At 45.2% G+C, this 19,594-nt stretch overlaps 8 protein-coding genes across 8 annotated transcripts; 4 read left to right on the forward strand and 4 right to left on the reverse strand.

Annotated features, from left to right (window-relative positions):
- Positions 1-372: 372 nt before the first annotated feature.
- N7537_008340 (uncharacterized protein) lies at positions 373-1,369 on the reverse strand (the record flags this gene model as incomplete). The annotated part of the gene is made up of 4 exons (XM_056899395.1): positions 373-836; positions 896-1,037; positions 1,100-1,316; positions 1,350-1,369. 4 exons carry the CDS (start codon positions 1,367-1,369, stop codon positions 373-375), a joined length of 843 nt encoding a protein of 280 aa, XP_056751471.1.
- N7537_008341 (alanine--tRNA ligase) lies at positions 1,270-4,526 on the forward strand (the record flags this gene model as incomplete). The annotated part of the gene is made up of 6 exons (XM_056899396.1): positions 1,270-1,354; positions 1,443-1,588; positions 1,656-1,682; positions 1,754-1,789; positions 1,849-4,257; positions 4,353-4,526. 6 exons carry the CDS (start codon positions 1,270-1,272, stop codon positions 4,524-4,526), a joined length of 2,877 nt encoding a protein of 958 aa, XP_056751472.1.
- Positions 4,527-4,759: 233 nt separating this feature from the next.
- Positions 4,760-5,486, reverse strand: cyp3 (putative peptidyl-prolyl cis-trans isomerase; the record flags this gene model as incomplete). Its single annotated transcript, XM_056899397.1, has 4 exons — positions 4,760-4,951; positions 5,021-5,158; positions 5,208-5,353; positions 5,441-5,486. 4 exons carry the CDS (start codon positions 5,484-5,486, stop codon positions 4,760-4,762), a joined length of 522 nt encoding a protein of 173 aa, XP_056751473.1.
- Positions 5,487-6,720: 1,234 nt separating this feature from the next.
- On the forward strand, positions 6,721-8,120 carry N7537_008343 (E3 ubiquitin-protein ligase RNF103; the record flags this gene model as incomplete). Its single annotated transcript, XM_056899398.1, has 2 exons — positions 6,721-6,869; positions 6,953-8,120. The coding sequence occupies 2 exons, from the start codon at positions 6,721-6,723 to the stop codon at positions 8,118-8,120; spliced, it is 1,317 nt and encodes a 438-aa protein (XP_056751474.1).
- A 681-nt stretch (positions 8,121-8,801) lies between these two features.
- Positions 8,802-10,218, reverse strand: N7537_008344 (DUF3844 domain-containing protein; the record flags this gene model as incomplete). Its single annotated transcript, XM_056899399.1, has 4 exons — positions 8,802-9,389; positions 9,450-9,593; positions 9,653-9,831; positions 9,885-10,218. The coding sequence occupies 4 exons, from the start codon at positions 10,216-10,218 to the stop codon at positions 8,802-8,804; spliced, it is 1,245 nt and encodes a 414-aa protein (XP_056751475.1).
- A 602-nt stretch (positions 10,219-10,820) lies between these two features.
- N7537_008345 (uncharacterized protein) lies at positions 10,821-12,197 on the forward strand (the record flags this gene model as incomplete). Its single annotated transcript, XM_056899400.1, has 4 exons — positions 10,821-10,951; positions 11,016-11,329; positions 11,380-11,515; positions 11,567-12,197. The coding sequence occupies 4 exons, from the start codon at positions 10,821-10,823 to the stop codon at positions 12,195-12,197; spliced, it is 1,212 nt and encodes a 403-aa protein (XP_056751476.1).
- A 905-nt stretch (positions 12,198-13,102) lies between these two features.
- N7537_008346 (cyclin-dependent protein kinase regulatory subunit CKS1) lies at positions 13,103-13,609 on the reverse strand (the record flags this gene model as incomplete). The annotated part of the gene is made up of 4 exons (XM_056899401.1): positions 13,103-13,139; positions 13,191-13,249; positions 13,313-13,457; positions 13,506-13,609. 4 exons carry the CDS (start codon positions 13,607-13,609, stop codon positions 13,103-13,105), a joined length of 345 nt encoding a protein of 114 aa, XP_056751477.1.
- Positions 13,610-14,501: 892 nt separating this feature from the next.
- N7537_008347 (bromodomain-containing protein) lies at positions 14,502-16,430 on the forward strand (the record flags this gene model as incomplete). The annotated part of the gene is made up of 5 exons (XM_056899402.1): positions 14,502-14,579; positions 14,776-15,273; positions 15,338-15,839; positions 15,918-15,980; positions 16,030-16,430. The coding sequence occupies 5 exons, from the start codon at positions 14,502-14,504 to the stop codon at positions 16,428-16,430; spliced, it is 1,542 nt and encodes a 513-aa protein (XP_056751478.1).
- Positions 16,431-19,594: the final 3,164 nt, after the last annotated feature.

The following is a 19,594-nucleotide window of genomic DNA, read 5'->3' on the forward strand; positions in this document are numbered from 1 at the left end:
TTGTAGATGTGATTTTGAGGGAGGGATGGGAAGAGGGATGGTGGGGGAGAGAGGAAATTTTTTTTTATCAAGCCAAGTGCATATTTTAGTCGGAGCCACAAAAAAAAACCAGAAAATTTTTCGGGAGCGGTGAGTCACGTGTTCAGGTTATTATTAGTAATAATACCGTTTATATTACATACTTCATACATACTTCATACATAACATGATTTGTTGCATGGCACATATTTGTATAGACTGTACGTAGATGTACCTTAGAATATATAGTACTCAGAAGCACATTTTTTCATGTTTGCAGGCCTAAAAGATATCAAAATTATATACTTTGCTATCCTAATTACCCATATTGTACTTCCCCCGAGGTACATAACTTCAACTATCAATATCCATTGGATCATCGTATAAATCTTCCGGAACCTTGTTCTCTCTAGCTCGTGCTCGAGATTCAAGAATTGCTCTTCGAACATTATCTTTTTCCTTGGGAACCGTGAGGGAAGATGGTTCCGTATAAAGAACAAGTTCTTTCCCTGAAGGTTTCGAGTCGGACAGAACGGATTGAGGGACTGAGAGCACTTTCTGCACGAATGGTGAAAACACCAAGCCAGGAGAGTCGGCTTCCATTAATTCTTGATCCAGGTTGTGAATATAAGTCGTATGTTTGGTGTCATCCAAGATCATTGCATCATTTGGGGAAGAGAGCTCTTGGTTATGCTGATTATGTTGGTGGTGGTCAATGTGGTCAATGTGGTCAATGTGGTCATGGTCATGTTGCATATGTTGCATATGCTCGATATGCCCCTTGGGTTTGGTCCGAGCGGAGATTGGCACGCTATTATCTACAAATATGTTAACTTGACAGCTTCTACAACTTTCAATTTCAATTTCAATTGCCTACCTATTCGCAAGTGTCCAAATCTCTTCGTTAACGGTTGCGCGCCATCGGGGTCAGCTTCGGCCGGGCGCTTCTTCCCGTGACTTTCCTCACCCGCCATCCACTTCGCCACTCTCCCTCTCTCTGTCTGTCTCTCTCTGTCTCTCTTGGGTATTTTGCAAGTGATAAAAAAGAAGAAGAAGAAGAAAAGATTTAAGGTGGTTGAACTTCTAAGGGCACAGATCCGGGGGGGTCAAGTTCGTTGCTCGATGCGGGTTTCTGGGGTGGTGACGAACGGGGAACGGGCTTTGACTCATCTCTTTCGCAGAAATCAACCCAGAACATTCTCTCCTTGCTTTGTTCACTCTCTGTCAACCAACCCTCCCACATTCGACAGGATGACTTCTCTCGGTTCAGAGTGGACTGCTCAGCGAGTCCGAGATACCTTTTTAGATTATTTTAAACAAAATGGCCATACATTCGGTGGGTCGAGCCCATTCTCTTTTTTTTTACCCTACCCCTCCACCCCCGCCAACGACATGGACTGACCTGAGGCTATTCTTGTATACAGTACCTTCTTCACCCGTCGCTCCTCTATCGGATCCGACTCTTCTTTTCACCAATGCGGGAATGAACCAGTTCAAGTCCATCTTCCTAGGCACCGTTGACGCCTCGTCGGAATTTGGAAAAATGAAGCGCGCAACGAACTCGCAAAAGGTATTGGATATTTCCCACAAAAAAAGAGTATATTGGACTTGGAACTGTTGCTGATATAATTGGATAGTGTCTCCGTGCCGGTGGAAAACATAACGTGGGTGTGCCTTGATAAACCTTGAAGAGGGGTCTTGGAGGGGTTTTGGACCACTGACTGACCTGACACAGGATCTGGATGATGTTGGCAAGGATAGCTATCACCATGTCAGTATTGAACCCCCACTTCTATCATTCATCAGAAGAAGTGCTGACAAAGTGTCTAGACCTTCTTCGAAATGCTCGGCAATTGGAGTTTTGGCGACTACTTCAAGAAAGAAGCTATCACTTATTCGTGGACCTTGTTGACGGAAGTCTACGGGCTAGACCCCGATCGTCTCTACGTTACTTATTTTGAGGGTAATGAAGCCGGTGGATTGGAACCGGATCTGGAAGCCAAAGAGCTATGGAAATCGGTGGGCGTTCCTGAATCCCACATTCTCCCTGGAGATATGAAAGACAACTTCTGGGAAATGGGTGACCAAGGCCCATGTGGACCCTGCAGTGAAGTGCACTATGATCGGATCGGTGGGCGCAACGCTGCTCACCTCGTCAATGAAGACGACCCAAATGTGTTGGAAATTTGGAACAACGTCTTCATCCAATATAACCGCGAGCCAGATAGCTCCTTGAGATCCCTTCCCAACAAACATGTCGATACCGGAATGGGCTTCGAAAGACTGGTGTCAATTCTCCAGGACAAACCTTCTAACTACGATACCGATGTCTTCACTCCGATCTTCCAGGCTATCCAGAATACCACTGGGGCCCGGGAATACCGCGGCCACTTTGGTGCTGAAGATGCCGATGGAATTGACACGGCCTACCGCGTTGTTGCAGACCACGTGCGGACTTTGATGTTCGCTATTTCGGATGGTGTCATTCCCAACAACGAGGGCCGTGGTTACGTGATTCGCCGTGTCCTACGCCGAGGAGCTCGCTATGCCCGGAAATATTTCCAGGTCGATATTGGGAATTTCTTCGCTAAGCTAGTGCCAACTGTCGTGGATCAATTGGGTGAAATGTTCCCTGAACTCAAGCGCAAGCAGCAAGATGTTATCGAAATCTTGGACGAGGAAGAGTTGTCATTTGCCAAGACCTTGGATAGAGGTGAACGGCAATTTGAGCAATACGCCCAACAGGCCAAAGTTAAGGGCACTGATATGCTCCATGGCGCCGATGTTTGGAGACTGTACGACACCTTTGGCTTCCCTGTTGACCTGACTCGGATTATGGCCGAGGAACGTGGCCTCCGCATTGATGATGTTGAGTTTGAAGAGGCTCGCTTGAAGGCAAAAGAAGCCAGCAAGGGTCAAAAGAAGGCCGCTGAGAACACAGTTAAGCTTGACGTTCATGATCTAGGCAAGCTGGAGAAAATGAACGACGTGCAAAAAACGGATGATTTGCCTAAATTTGGCCGAGGTAACATCACTTCTCACGTCAAGGCTATCTACCATGGGAAAACTTTCCACAATAGCACTGACGATGTTCCCGAGGGGGCACAGCTTGGTGTCATTCTCGACTGTACGAACTTCTATGCCGAACAGGGTGGTCAGGAAAACGATACAGGCAAAATCATCATTGACGGACAAGCGGAGCTTGAAGTTGGCGATGTGCAATCTTATGCCGGATACATTCTACACACTGGCTTCATGAAATACGGATCATTTGCTGTCGGAGATTCTGTCATTTGCGAGTATGACGAGCTCCGACGCTGGCCCATCCGGAATAACCATACCGGAACCCATATCCTGAATTTCGCCCTGAAGGAGATCCTGGGCGATGGTGTTGATCAAAAGGGTTCCCTGGTGGCCGCCGAGAAGCTCCGATTTGACTTCTCCCACAAGAGCGCAATCTCTGACGCCGAGCTCGAGAAGATCGAAGCCAAGGCGACCGACTATATCCGACAGAACTGTGCTGTTTACTCCCAAGAAATTCCGCTCGCCACCGCTCAGCAAATTTCCGGCGTTAGGGCCATATTCGGCGAGACTTACCCTGACCCTGTTCGTGTCGTCTCTGTCGGTGTGGAATTGGAGGAAATCCTGCAGAATGTCAAGGACCCCCGTTGGCAGGAAGTCAGCATTGAGTTTTGCGGTGGAACTCATGTGCAGAAGACAGGTGACATCAAGGATTTGATCATTTTGGAGGAGAATGGCATTGCCAAGGGAATTCGCCGAATCATTGCCGTCACTGGAGAGGATGCACATGAGGTGCAGAGAGTTGCCGAGGAATTCGGACAACGCCTTGATCGGCTGAATGCGTTGCCTTTGGGCTCCGAAAAGGAGCAGGAGGCTAAGCAAGTCCAGGTGGATCTCAACCAGCTTGCAATCTCCGCCGTCCAAAAGGCCAAGTTCCGCGAACGTTTTACCAAGATCAATAAGCAGGTCCTCGATGGCCAAAAGGCCCAACAAAAACTGGAATCGAAGAAAGCAGTCGACGCTATCACCACCTATTTCGCAGCTCCGGAAAATCAAGACAAGTCGTGGCTTGTGGTCCAGCTTCCGATCTCTGCCAATGCCAAGGCTGTCAGTGAATCTCTCAACCATGTCAAATCAAAGATGCAGGGCAAGAGTGTCTATCTCTTGGCGGCCGACTCTGAACAAGGTCGAGTTTCACACGGATGTTACATCTCTCAGGTGAGTAACAGAATATATCAGTCTTACCCTTCTTGAATTTGAGGGGAAGCAACTAAAATATTACTTGTGGGTTCTTATACTGATTTTGGACACAGGGACTGAGTGACCAAGGTGCTTCGGCAAGCGACTGGGCGGCCGTCGTCTCTGGCGCTGTGGGAGGAAAAGCAGGAGGAAAGGGGCCTACGTCCATTGGTAACGGTACCAATGCTGACAAAGTCGAGGAGGCTATTTCACTGGCTGCGGATTATCTGAATAAGTTCAGGCTCTAGGTTTGATGACAGGATTCCGTGAAGTCTTTTTTTTTTTTTTTTTTTTTTTTGGGTTAGGTTTGGAGATATCACGTCTGTTGTGTCCATCACTATGAAATATTCCAAGGAGCCCTGGTTACTACAGCCATTAGAAATTGATATATTTCCATGATTCAAACTCTTTTCTTGCCATCCTAGGAGCTATAGATTTGTACGCGGTTTCCCCATATATCACTTTATTTGCGTGATTAGTATTACATCTCTCCACATTGCACGATAGTTACATCTTGGTTGGGCTTGTCTTTGGTAGTACGGGTGTGTTCCAACATCTTAACGATGTCTATCCCATCAATCACTTGGCCGAAGACCACATGCTTGTTGTTCAAGAATGGTGTAGCCGTGGTTGTTATAAAAAATTGGCAACCATTGGTATTTGGGCCCGAATTCTGTTGTTGTTAGTAAGAGGTCCTGAGTAAAGTCCTAGGCAGTCCCATCGGTGAGGTGTTCAGACTTACGGCCATACTTAATAAACCAGCACGGTCATGTGTGAGTGTGAAATTTTCATCGGCAAATTTCGAGGTGCCGTAAATGGTACATGACCCAGTCCCATCGCCATTGATGAAATCTCCACCCTGGATCATGAAATCTTTGATCTGCAGCGGGCATTAGTCCTATATCAATATCCAGAGCTAGGTCACATACCACTCGATGAAATTTGCTTCCCTTGTAGCCCTGGGGTTGTCCCTTGGAGTTCTTGCTCTCACCGGTGCAGAATTGGCGGAAATTTTCTGCGGTTCGTGGGGTGACATTGGCAAACAACTCCATCTTGACTCGACCTAGTGACTCGCCTGTATGGGATTATATTACTTAGCAGAATTCATGTGAGATGACTACCCAGATGCCTAGACCAAAGCATGCCAATAAAGCCCACTTACCTCCAAGGGCAATATCAAAGAAGACCACTGGATTAGCTTCAGTCATAGTGAAACTGGATGTGTGCAGATGTGATGAAGAGGGAAGTTTGCATTTGGATAGATCTCTGCTGTAGGTGAACCAGGGGTTTCGGGGATGTACGGAGCGGTGTAGCGGCCATGTGAGACTTTAATCTGGCTCACCTTTTCTTGGGAGAGAGAGAGATATATATATATATATGTATAAATGTGTCTATTCTAGTTATCTATGTATGTATTACATTGCAGAACAAGTCTTCTTTCACTTTAGATAAGAAAGTAAATTATTATTAATTTTTTTTCTAGAGGGAGAATTACATACTACAACCTCCTTTGCCTACATACAATATATGTATTTAGAATTTAATCCGAACCTATAAGAACTAGAACGATCTTCAAGAATTGATAGTGAATTGACCTTTCATAAATCAGAATTCACTCAAGGCTATTGTTTACAAATTGTGGGGTTTACACTAAATATTATGTATAACGCTATATGTACTATGTACATGGATGTGACTAGTTTACTGTGATGTACCTTATAAAGGTATGTAATAACATGCAATTCACAACCATTTATTCAAAAATGAATAATAATAAAAAAACACCACCAAAAATAAAGGGGAAACGGAGTCTTGGCCTCATCCCCTGAATGTATTCAGAAGTACCTTACACGTCTCATTTACATATGTAGTTCTGAACCTCTGTGAACCCCGTGAAATTCGATGTATCCGAGACTTTTGAATGTACGAAGTCCCGTGATTTCCAGCCTCAGGCTGCCGCATGCATCCTTAAATCAGGAGCCTGGTCTCCTGCTTTGATCCACTTTCTCTCTATCTCTCTATCTCCTCGTCTCTATCTCTTCTCTCTGTTCCCCTTGCCAATCTGTCTCTCTTCACCTCGCCTAGGTGTCTTCTGCTTTTGCTACTGATAATGATATGAGATCGACTCCCGGCATTCACCTTATCTTCGCATGAAGTTCTGTGTGTTCTGCTTACGGTCGATCATCCATCACTGGCCATCAAGTTTAATCTTCAAATATCCAGTCGCATGGGATACATACCCTTGGATCGTTCACAGCCACCCTCTCTTCGTCTCGGAGTTAATCTGCTGCAGTCTAACCCGAAATTCACCTACAGGGTTACCCTGTACAGACAACTTGAGGCATGAAGGATCGACACTGGGGCAACTGAGACTCCAACAATAATCAAGTGGCCGCATTCCGAGTGGGATCAGGGTCATTTCTATATTCAGTTTCAGTCGGAATGTCTTCAACACCAACATCAGCCTCCAGCAGTGCTGCCACCACCACTGCTAGTAGCGGCGGAGAGGGTTCGGGTTCAAATAATCCTACAAGCTCACCTTTATTATTCTTCGTCGCCCTTGGATTTGGTGTTGTGTTCACAAATCTATGGTATGTCGCTTCATACTCCCTCTATCCAGGCCAGCGAGCCAGCCTCCCGGCGTTTCAGGGATGGCATCTGACGGCTATCGCAGGATCATCGTTGGAGTCAAGTATTGCTTTCGATATAGCCAACGAAACCGTCAGCTCCGCAGCGAGGAAGCAGGAGAGCCCATAGACTTGGTCACTATGCCACGACCTCATCGCAGGAGAAAGGAGAAAAGGCTAATGACGATGGATGAAGTCAACGGGCGGTTTCCACTGGTCAAGTACAAAGTATGGAGATCAACTCGCGCCAACCAGGGTCTTTCAACAGAAGGAGGTATCACAGCTCCGAATAGTAGACCACAGAGCCTAAAAGATGAAAGTGATCTCGTGACAACAGCGGTTGGGGTTCACACAGCGGCATTATCACCGTCCACCAAGGGCCACGGACGAGTGGATTCCAATGATACCTCACAAATCCCCATCCAAGAGCTGCAAGATGGCCCTCCGGTGCAGGCTTTGGAGGAGAAGGGCCCTGCAGTATCTGGGATGCCTTCTACTCAACAATCCAGTGGTGCAGGTACCCAGAAAGAGAAATGGCAGCATTCTTTGACCAACGAAAACATGAACATTGATCTTGAGGACCACGATGGTGATGCCTACATTCGTAATGCTGTTCCTGCTGATCTTCTGCCCAACCCTGGCGATTCTTGCGCGATTTGCCTAGATATCATTGAGGACGATGATGATATCCGGGGGCTTGCATGTGGACATGCTTTCCATGCCTCATGCGTCGACCCCTGGCTGACTAGCAGAAGGGCATGTTGCCCTCTGTGCAAGGCCGATTACTATGTCCCCAAACCCCGTGCACAGGCCGAATCACAGTCTGCCACAGATCGCCAGGGTCGTCGTACAGCCTCGACCCACCCGGATGCAATTCTCAGACCTCCTCGAGTCGCTTGGAATGGTGGCGGGGCAAATGGATTTCGGGTCCAGATGGGCTTGCCTAGCCGAATATTTCAATCGACATCGCCAGAGGAAAGAGACACATCTCCTGCCCGAGAACAGCGTGTGCGAGAGCGACCTTTGGACTCAGTCCATGCCTCGGATTCTTCGAGTCAGTCTGCCTGGTCTCGATTGATTCCCACTCGGCTCCGCCAGTTTCCCATCCATTTTCCCTCTTCAGGAAGACCATCACCTGCAGTTAGGACTTCGCCTGTGGATCCGCTGCCTTTTGAAGGACGCACACCTCGTCAAGTCGAAGCTGGTACCACATGATAGATCTTTGACTGCTATCCTTTTACCCCTTCACGATTTGACTAATCTGCAAATTATTTTTACGCCGGAACCACATCTGAAATGTTGGCTGGAGTTTTATTTTCCTTGTTTATGAGTTGATATGTGTAATTTATCGTTTTCTTACGCAACATGGAATAGGGCGCATGTGGACCATGAGGACCATCTTTTTTCTTTCGGCTGGAGATTTACGAATTGTCTTGTCTCCCTCTCGCCCTATTTCATGCTATGAGGAACCTTGTCCTATGGTGCCGCTGACAGCCATCGTTTCCCCCAATTATTGGTCCATTTAGCAGGCTGAATGAGCTGTGCATTGGTTGAATATCTATTTATCTCTCGGTGCGCAACACTGGAGTACATATAAAGTATTATTTTGTACATGCTATACAATACATTCTTTTGATATAGCCCCATGCCCTCTAAAATAATTTGCACCACATTGCATGTATGTACTGCTGCATAGATCTGGAAGTCCCATCTTGATGTAGTGGAGCGAAGGGATGATCAGAAACGAAGCAAAGTAAAACTTTCCTAAAGGTTGACAGTGAATGAGGAAAAGAACATGAAGCCCTTGCCCCCCAAAAGGACAGCCAAAAAAAACCCAAAAAAAAAACCAAAACCAAAACCTCACCCTAACACCTACACGGCTTTCTATATGCTCACTCACATCTGAGATTTAGGACCTCCTACGCCAGCGCTGATGACACTGGGTAGCTCCTGTGAGCCCATACTGAAAAGCATTCCAATCACACTACCAACTAGAACGATGGCAAGTAGACTAACGCCTGCAACGAGGAAAAAGGGTGAGCTGATGTCTTTTTTCTGGCAAGCCGATCCACCCCACTGAACTGTCTTGGTGGTGCCATCGCTATTCTGAACAACACTTTGTTTGCATTGGCATGCATAACAATTTCCTGTCGTTCCCTCAACGCCCGAACCGTATTTCAGATAGCAGGAACCGTGTCCAGAGCAATTATTGGTAGATTCGGCGCACGATGAGTTTGAAGCATGACAGACAGGCGCTAGGGTCGACTGCAGCGCAGAATTCTGCGTCGACCTCCTGAAGGCAGTCTGTTGGGTGATTGGTGCCGATGATGGTTTCGCACCTCGGCGGCTGAGTCCTTCTGATTTGACACCAGGGGGTAGAGCAACAGTCGTGATTTCTCGGTTGCTGGTTGATGATATTTTAGCTAGGTGAAGAAGCAATCTCTCTAGGAGCTTGGTTCTAAGAAGAGAATCACCAGACGTATTCTGCAATTGGTGATGTGGAATTAGAAATCGTTCACTAGTTAGGTAGGGGCAACTTGATACCTTGAAGGACAATTTCAAAGCCGAATCCTTGTGATCCTTGCTTATCCAGGATTCCACTGAATCAATTAGTGGCAGGGAGTCATGGGAAAGCAAATCAGACCCATCAGCAAACATGGGGTCCCTGGATAGGCATTCCTTAGGAGTCTGGTATAATTGAAAAATTAGCAAGGCAATATGAAGGTCATTAAAGTTGGCTTTGCTACCTGGGATGTCGATGATGCAGCCCTGCTAGCATTGTTGAAGTATGTACAGGTTTGTCCACGGTCCCCTTTCGCAGTGGGGCTGCTTTCGACAAATGATTCCAGGAGATCAAATCCGATAAAGGGCGAGGAAATTTGAGGAATATGAAGATGGTTTGGTTGGGCTTTTTGGATGACTAGAGCTGCATGACATTAGCTAGAGTTTCCAGTCAAGTGTGAGTTTGCTTCTACTTACCAACTTCCTGGTCGATCCCTTCCAGAATCAAGATGCTTTTCTTAAGAGCAATCCCCCCAGTAGCTCCGCCAAAGAGAGTGAGATCATCTCGAGCAAACTGATTCAAGTGGTGCACAGTGTCTGCACCCACCATTCCGAGGACCGATGCTACAGAGGACTTCATACGAAGCTCCAAAACAAGCCGGGCCTCATCTTCTGATATTGTCTGTTGCTGGAGACTACCTGATGAAGAGGTTGCAGTCTTGGGGGGAAAGGTGAATATTGTAGCATCCAGTGCATTTGCTTGCAATGCACCTGTTAATGCCAGGGCAAGGAAGGTAGACAACAAGCGCATATTGCTAGAATCGGAAGGGCTGGAGGTAAGGGCAAGACTATTTTGGCAGACGTGGGGATTCCCACATCAAGTTTCTCCTCTGGGGATATCTGGAGAGGATATCTGGAGAGGATATCTGGAGATTTGTTGGGTACAACGGCGAGGAGTCAAGGACAGAATACCATTTGGTTACGGACGACTTGGGGGCATCCGATAAGATATCACCTAAGCTATCACGTGGTCTAGTATCTACGTCGACTGTTCGTTATTTACCTATACGTATAATATCCATGTCATGAATTTCCTACCCCAATAGTTTGTTCTGGTAGTAACACTAGCACTATTTATTCCGAGAGATCATGAAAGGTATCTAGTTATCCATGAATATATGTACATGTATGTATAGTGTACGTATAACTCTGGTGCATACTTGGGTGCTCCCAAAGCCCACCTTGCACCGCCTCATGTTACATAATCCACCAAACCACCGAGCCCGTTGCCATTGACAAACTCGCAACACAAATCCTCGTGCATATCAGGCTTCAAGGATTCTGTCCATTCCTTTTTTTTCTAAATTGAGATGATACTCTAGTGAGAATAATTGTAGGGATTGGCTTTTCCCAATGCTCCGGCTCAGGTATCTGCTTCGAAGTCCTCATGCACGGTCGTCTGTCTTCAGTTCCACACACACTCGTTCCAACTTGTCAAACCCAGAAAATGTACGACATGTGAGGTTTAGGCGGCCTTGGATTAGGTAAGGAGCCCTGTTTGAAGTCAAATCAGGGTCTCTTTGGTTAGACTAACGCAGAATCCTTCAGGTCGTTCATATCAAAATGTCTTCTATACGGCACCGCATTCCACCTCTGGAGCACATTCGTACTAGTACGATTTGACGACGATACCGACGATGCCGATCTACCTCCAGTGACCAACTCCGAGGAGACAGCCCCGCGTGAAACCTCCTTAGGAAGCGGCGAAATCACCGGGAAAGAGGTCGAAAACGAGGGTGTGCTGTTCATACCGCTTGCCTGGTCTCGGTTGGAACAAGGCGAGCTATACGCTGCATCGGACCCAGAGTGGCAAGAATTTGTGAAGCTATCCAAGGATCGGAAGAAGCTTCAGAAGCTTAGGGGTGAGAAATCGATTCAATCCCCGCTCATGATCATTCGCTTACGAGTCTAGATGAACTTGCCACAATCGTTCTAGATAATGCGGGGAGGCAGATGTCACAGATACTCGGAGAGCCTCTCTCCCTCACCGGATTCTGGCTTGTTCATCAGTTTCCAACCCGTGCCCCTCCTGGATATGTGCGATCGGGGTATGTGCTCCTAATCTCTAAAAGCTCGGTTCCCATACTGACAGTAGACAGGGTGGAGATTAAGAACGACAGTATATCATGGGTCGCAAAGCCGATGGACCCCGAGATAGGTGACAGGTTACGGACCTTCATGAAACCAGTTCATGTTGCTCTAGCAATCAGAGATGCGTATCTGGTAATATTACTAAGGCAACTGGATCGTTTCAGGAAACCTGCAGGGGGGCCACTGGATACATTTGATTTCTTGAATGATTCTTCTGCCGCACCCGGGCACGAGGGAGGGAACTGGATTGGCCGAAAAGATCAATCTAAACTACAACCACCCCTGACCGATGGGCTCAAGGAAAATATGCCGCCTAATACCGAGAATTCCAACTATCATCCATCCTCCCTTATATCTTTGTTACAGCGGTTGCCATTACCAGACCTCGGCCCGGGTTCAGATCTACACTTGGCGTCACAGGCATTCAAGTTACGATTGAACCATGAACGGGCCCAGACACCAGGGTCTGCTCGCCGAGGAGCTTTCTTTATCACGGGTCCAGTTGGGTTGAGGGGGCCTAATGGGTTTTGTCGATTTGAGGTGAGAGGCGAGTATGATCCAGCCAAACGTGAATGGCGAACCGTGGAAATGACACTCAAGGATCTGAACATGAGGAGACAGAAGGCATTGGGAAGTTGATCACATATACCCCGGATTTTTCAAGAATTTTCTTCTCAGGGCCTAAAGCATATCGGTCTCCTTTCAGGTTCACAGAATGTGTTGAGTTCAAGACACTCCATCTTGCCCTCTGTATGAATGCTATACTATGTACATACATACTTTCCAATATCATTTAAGGAACCGACATGAGTTCGAAATTACTTCTGGGGTTATGTATAAGCAGCCATGGATACGAGGGTTATCAATACTCTGTACCCGTGAATTGCCTAGGTGTGGATATCGTGGGAATGGAAAGGAAGTTACTTGATTTGCTAACCATTAGCGAAAATATCCAGGGAGGCTACTAAAGCTGGGACCCGAATGACCAAGGACATCGAGTAGATGGTTCAGGTATGCATCTATCTCCCTGTCCCCTTTTGCGGACACTTGGTTTGCTTTCCCCTCCGACATCGGCTAGAGGAACCAAGCAGAGAAGGTCCATGTCTCGTCCACAGTATTCTTCGAAGGTAACCTGACTAGGGATAATATTTCAAGATGCTCACATCAAGTTCAGGGAGTGGAGAAGCGCAGCAGTAGCAGCCTCACCGCTGTCCAGCAGGGAAAATGACTAGCCAAACACGGGATTTGATGATCACGCTAGCACAGTCCAGGCGTCCATAACAAGACAGACGTTGGTCTTCCGTATGACATAATAGAGAGGGAGGGAGAAAGAGCCTGGTCTAGCGTGTCAATGAAATGGCGGACAAGGAGAAAATGAAACTTGGTCTCATTCCAGAACTTCAATTATGAAGCTTGTGTGGACGCTAATGAGGAATATTGCGGACGCGCGTGTGCCCGCTATGAACGAACATAAAGGAACATAAAGCGATGTCTTTCTCAGCTGCTCATATTTCCAAGCACAACACCGCCAATCAATGACTAACCTATTGTTGCAGAGGGGGCTGGTAGTTAAGAGGGCGCCTGTAAGACGGTTAGTAACACGGCCAAGGGAGGAGTTCGCAAATAACCGACTTGAACAATAAAATATGAGGTTCAGGCTCATGCACCTCGTAATGCTCCCATCCCAAGCTCTGCGCGCACGTTGTTAGAACTAGAACGAACCCATGCACATCCTCAAATTATGTTCAACGTACTTGTGTAATACCCAGAGCTCGCCATTCCTCCTCCCAAAGCAATTTCAGAGTCCCCTTAGAGCTGTCGAAGTAGTCTGTGGGGATTTTTTTGAGCATGTTCTTTGGGAGCTGCACATGGCGATATTCGAATTTGTCATCGTTGTATCTATATGGAGTCAATGGAGAGTCTATCGCAATGGCATGGAGTCCTCACCTTGCCGAGTAGTGAATAGAGTCTACAAATTCATCAAGCTTCTCGCGCTCCGTCTCCAAGAGGAGGCGGGGCTTCTTGTTGCGCCTAGCTGGGTCGATGTCCATTGGGATAGTGAATTGAGAAGGTCTTTTAGCTATACAGATTGTCAGTATCAGCCTCTTCCATGTGTTCAACAAGGCCAATAGATAAGTAGCCTGAGGATGTGGCTCACAATGTGGCTGAATGATTATCGCATGTAGCGACAACTGAAACGTACCCTCACAGGACTCCTGTAGGGCCCCAGGGTTGTGTAAGATGACTTGATATTGAGGAATCAAAGTACCGAGGATAAATGACCAGGTGAGAATAAGAGTGTGGGATGCGATAGAGAAAAGAGTAGGTGTAAGTTGTAGAAACAACAATCACCGGACTTGTTTTGCGGGACTCGGGAAAATAGTGGGGGGAGGGAAACAACCATTTTTAGTGCCTCAGGTGTCAATCCAATCGCTGCTGTTTAATCACGTGACTGTACTCAGGTTATGCATGCACAATACGTACTTGGTACCAAAGTTACCACTGTGTAAAGGATAGTAGATGAAATTTCAAGTTGTTGTTTTGACATATACTACTCCATAGTACGGAGTACATATACAAATTGAAGCATTCAATTGTTGATACCGGTAATTCTAGTATCAATTGGCACCATATTGTACCTAGATACAATATGTATGTATATAAATACATGTAACTCGGTATGTACAAACCCGTGTATCCATCCGTCTTACCTAAGCCGGGACGACCCCGTGGACGCGTCTGCAACACGTCCCGAGATGAGGAATGTCTACGCGGATATCTCCCTTTGCCATACTCATCACTGCTTGTAATTCTTCCAATCAATTTGACCCTCTGTTTATTAAATTTGTATTTCCAGTTCACTTGTGGTCCTTCAGTGAGAGATTACTATCTTCAATGTGTGACTCGCCTCCCGACTCGGGACGTTATCAGAAGTAATCCGAGATGACCTCAAAACGACGGGCGGCTGCCGCAGCTCCCTCAGATATGAAGTTTCGTAGAACGAAACGCCAAAAGGTTTCCGTAAGTATCAGTTTGTTGCATCAATGCATATTGGTTGGACCTTGACACTTGAATGGAGGGCAATCGCAACATTGTGACCGGGCAATTCGGCCTACATTATTCAAATGTCTATTTACTACCCCTAAATCGTTGCTTTGCGCATATAGACCGGATTTCATGTTTCAATCGCTGATTCAAGCTATCATGCGTGTGATAGGACAATGATTTCATGGTTCCGGAGGAGTCCAATCGTCCGTCGTCGCATCTGGACTCAGAGCCACCAGAGGAAGCAGATCGAACCCCGGAGTCGCAGGCCGACTCTGAGGCAGATTTTGAAGGTGATAGTCTTCAGACTGCACAGGACAAGATTATGTCCGAGTTGACCCGGCTCAAGGATTCGGAGTGGGTATCACTGATCCTGATCTTTTGCGTAAGACTGATGAGCCGGACTAGTGGCGAGGACGTTTCTTACCCGTTCATTGGGAAACCAGATCGGAATCTATACCGAGATTATTATGAGATCATTCAACATCCCGTGTCCTTACGGAGCATTCAAAAGAGAGTTCGTGGTACAGACAGCAGGAAGAATTCATCCAAAACCACCGCATATCCTACATGGCAGTCCTTCGAAGAGGAGGTCAGCTATGTATGGCGAAATGCTAGGGAGTATAACGAAGACGACAGTGATATCTCTATTCTCGCTGGAGTTTTAGAGGTAAGCCTATACTGCAACGCTTTTGCCATCCGTCGCGTTCGGCATGCTGATATTGGAGACCTAGGATCACTTCCACCGACGGGTTGCGGAAGCTAAAAAGCTTGTTCCGAATCCCCTTGAGGTACATCGAACCCTTGAGATGTCTCGCATCAAATTGAAAGTGGGGACTACTACGCCCCCAATGGCGCAGAGGTTAACCTTGAAAATGCCTGGGCAGAGCTCCGATATACTATCCAAAAACGATGGAAACCCCTCAGATGTCACGTTCAAGAATGAATCCCAAGGCAATACGCAAGATACTGCCGGAGCTGGATTACCAGCAGATCAAGAAATGAATAGGTCTCCTCGAGGATGCTCTCTTGGGGGGCAATTCGACAGTCCCAGATCAAGCACCATAACCACGCCATCTGGTTCAGAGCAACAACAGAACAGTTCCATGAGTGTGCAGGGCTTACCGAACTCGATGTCAAACACAGCCACCCTGACAATACCCACTTCGCAAAATCCCCCCAATGCGTTTTTTGATGTCTCTTCGGATGTCCCTCAACATTCATCTTCGGGTTCAGGTACGTTGCACTTAGTAGACATCTTGTCGCCTAGTAAAAGTGTTACTCGGCTCCCAGCGCTTGCTAACCCCTTGCCAGCCCATTGCCAGCCGCATGTCGGCTTCTCGCCCATGGATTCGCTTTTAAGGCGATCAGGCCAAGGTTTGAATTTCACTGAGATTTGCGGGACTTTCAGCTAACTACAAACCAGACCCAAGGGTGGCTTTGATTAGTAATGTTCGGATTCTTACACATGCCTCTTTGTCTTTGCAACCGGACTTCTGCCTAGATATCCCCCCTTCGTCGCTTGTTTCACAACAGAATATCACAGTCCATCTTCCTCCGTCGCATAGTGTACTGACAGTCAGGCCACGTTTAGCGGCTAGTACTTCCCAGCGACAGGTAAAGATCGTTGCACTCGTGGGTATACAGCGCCTTCATTCATCTGGAGATGCAGCTACACTTTCATATGATATCCATCTGCGCCCTGGCATGACAAAGGTTGACTTGGAAGCTATTGCGGGGCCGGCCAGAGGAGTCCCGAAATCCGGGCCTCCTGGGTCAGATGTTGATTATGAACGTGTGACTCTATTCTTTAATCTGCTACGTTAATGATCATGTCAAATAAACAGTGTTTGTTCAGTAAAGGGGTGGTGGTATGTCCTAGCAGAGTCAAACTCAAATTATTGAACGTTAGGAACGACGCCATGTTTCCATATATCAGTGCTTTACTGACAGGGAGTTACTATACGCACACCCCTGATCACCAGACACATTCGGTTATAAAGCCTGCTATATAGTAGTTCTATAATCTATTATCTACTCTATACTCGGCCCTATATTAAAAGGCCTTCTTTATCGGGTATCTACCTCTGGGATCCAGTTGTTACACACTAGCTAACTGGTCATAGTTAGGTTAGATAGGTTCAGGGTATACTTACCTTAATACTCCTCGAATAATCCAACGTCAATAATCGGTTCGTAACTAAGCTATTACTACGTAGGGCCTTATTATAGCCTAAGTCCTTTTAAGCGATTAAGGAACTAATACTAGGTAGAGCGCCGAGTAAATCTATACCGGGGTATTAGTCTACTCGTAAGTATTATTAAGTTATAATTAAGTAAAGAGTTATAGTGATCTAAAAGTAAATATAAGTAATAATATATAATTAAAGATAAAGAATTAAACTAAGTATATAAGGGAGTATCCTTATATATCCTTCGTTCCCTACTCCCTAAGTAACTCCCCTAGGTATGACGACCTAAAGAGAGGAAACTCAATTCTACTAAGGGTTTCCGCCTTAGCGTAGTATATATTGTTTGATTGATAGTAATAGGATCCTATAAAGGATCCTATCTTAGGGATTCCTTTCTTTCTTCTTTTCTTTTACTCTCTATAGCGTATTCCACAAGCGAGTGGGCCACACAAGCGAGTGGGCCACCCAACCCAAAACGCGTCCATGAATTAGCACTTAGTCAATTCAACCACCTACCATGCCACCAATTCGATCCCGAAGCTCTAGAAATTCAATAGAGTAAGAGGGTAGGATCTTACTAGCTATCTAGGCTTTTAAGAATAAAGAAATTACTACTATTCGTGAGGTAGCACGCCAATTCGAAGTCCCTCGCTCAACTTTACAACGCCGCCTCGCCGGTTATACCTTTCGTCCTAGTATACGCGCTAATAACCATAAATTGACTGAAACTAAGGAGGAATCTCTTAAGAAATAGATTCTCTCTATAGATCTACGTAGAGTAGCCCCCCGGCCCTCTATAGTACGAGAAATAGTAGATCTTCTTCTTTAAAAGCGTAGAACTACCCCGGTTCTTTCGGTCGGCGAAAACTAGGTTAGGAATTTCGTTAAAAGGCGTCCTATCCTCTCCTCCCGATTCTCGAAACGGTATAACTATAAGCGTACGAAATATAAAGACCCTAAAATCATTAGGGAGTAGTTTAATTTAGTTTAAAAGATAATCATTTAATTTAGAATCGACCCCGACGATATCTATAACTTTAACGAGACCGGTTTTATAACCTAGAAATCGAGAGTAGGTAACTATTATTAAGTATATAAATACTTCTAGCTAGGCCCTTCCTCTATATATAGTTTTTAAAGGCAAAGTCTTTATTAAATTATAGTTCGACGGCCTCCTAGAGGATTAACGCTTCGAAGTTAGTCCTAACGGCTAGACCTCTAATAAAATTAGCCTTCGTTAGCTTAAAAAGCTCTTTATTCCGACTACTTCTTTACGTACGAAGGGGGGGTATCGACTTTTAATACTCGACGGCTATAGAAGTTATTTAATACCTAAATTTAATAAACTTTATAAGTAAAATAAAGTTATACTAATCTATATACTAGCTTATCTATCTTATCTTTTATTACCTCTTAATATTAGTTATTTTACGGTATTAAAACGCTTATATAATCGGATAGTTAAGATAAAAATATAGAATCGGATTAATTATATTAATAAACTTAACTTCCTCAAAGTATACCCCCGGGTATAAATTGAAGCTTTTAAATCGGAGACGATTAAAAATAGCTTCGTAGTAGCCGGTTTAGTATTATTTAGACCTAACCGAGTGATTTTAAAGCTTAATATCCGGCTTAGAACCCCGACCCCCCTAGCTAGCCGGGGTAGTAAATCGAGCCGGAATTTTACCCTAAAAACCCCCTTTACGGAGAAAGAACTACGTCGGCAAGCTTTATTAATTAAGGCTTTACTTTGTATAAGATCTCGGAGCCTACCTAGCCCGTTAGATCGTATATTAAACTAGCTTATAAAGGGCTTTCGTCTTATAATATAAGGTACTATCTTACTTACCGATAAAAATAAGGAATTACGCGCCGCTAACGAGAAGTAGAAGTAAAAGCGTACTAGATCCCGGAGGTAGATACCCGCTATAGAAGGCCTCTTAGTTTAAGAAGCTACTCAATTGATTACTAAGCCGGTAGAAGTAGATAAAGTGCCCCCCCCCCCCCCGCCGGCAGAGACGGCTCTCGCCACCTTTATAGCCACGGACGAGAGTATTACCAACATACGGGTTATACAAAAACCAGGGTCATAAAAGAAATGCATGTCCAGAGAATAGATTATTTTAGTGTATTTAATTTAATGGCGTTATAGTTGAGATATATGTATTTGAAATTAGTAGGTTGGGTTGGGTGGCCCACTCGCTTGTGGAATACGTTACTTAGTATTATATAGCTAAGACTCGACTTAAAACCGAAACCGAGCTTCTAGCTAATTAAGATAGCCGGAACGAAACGAAACCTAACGAACTATAGCAAGTAACCGATCGTTATACTAGATAAAGATAATAAGTAGGAGATAGCTACTTAGGAACTATATACCCTAATACCTAAAATAATTAAATTAGTTAATTTTAATAAGTTTAAAGAAGAAGATAATAATACTAGAGAAGGATCCTCTATATATAAAAGACTATAGAAGACATTAACTAAAGAGCGATTCTATAAGCTTACTTAGAAGTATATTAAATTATAAGAAAGTATCTAAGTACTTAAGGATAGAGTAATAATCCTATAAGCTAATAAGATCGAGACTAAGATTCTAGTTGAATACTTTAGTCTTAAATAAGATAAAATAATCGCTTATCGAGATATTACTATATATAAATAAGAAGATCTTATATTTTATTTTATAAATTAGATTAGCTCTAGTATATTAATTATAAAGGCTATTAAGATATTAGACGTTCTAATATTTAATAACAATAAAGAAGTCTATTTTAACACCTAGGAAATTAT

The sequence above is a fragment of the Penicillium hordei genome (assembly GCF_028827395.1).
Source record: "Penicillium hordei strain IBT 12815 chromosome Unknown utg000004l_segment0_segment0, whole genome shotgun sequence".
Taxonomy (NCBI): domain Eukaryota; kingdom Fungi; phylum Ascomycota; class Eurotiomycetes; order Eurotiales; family Aspergillaceae; genus Penicillium; species Penicillium hordei.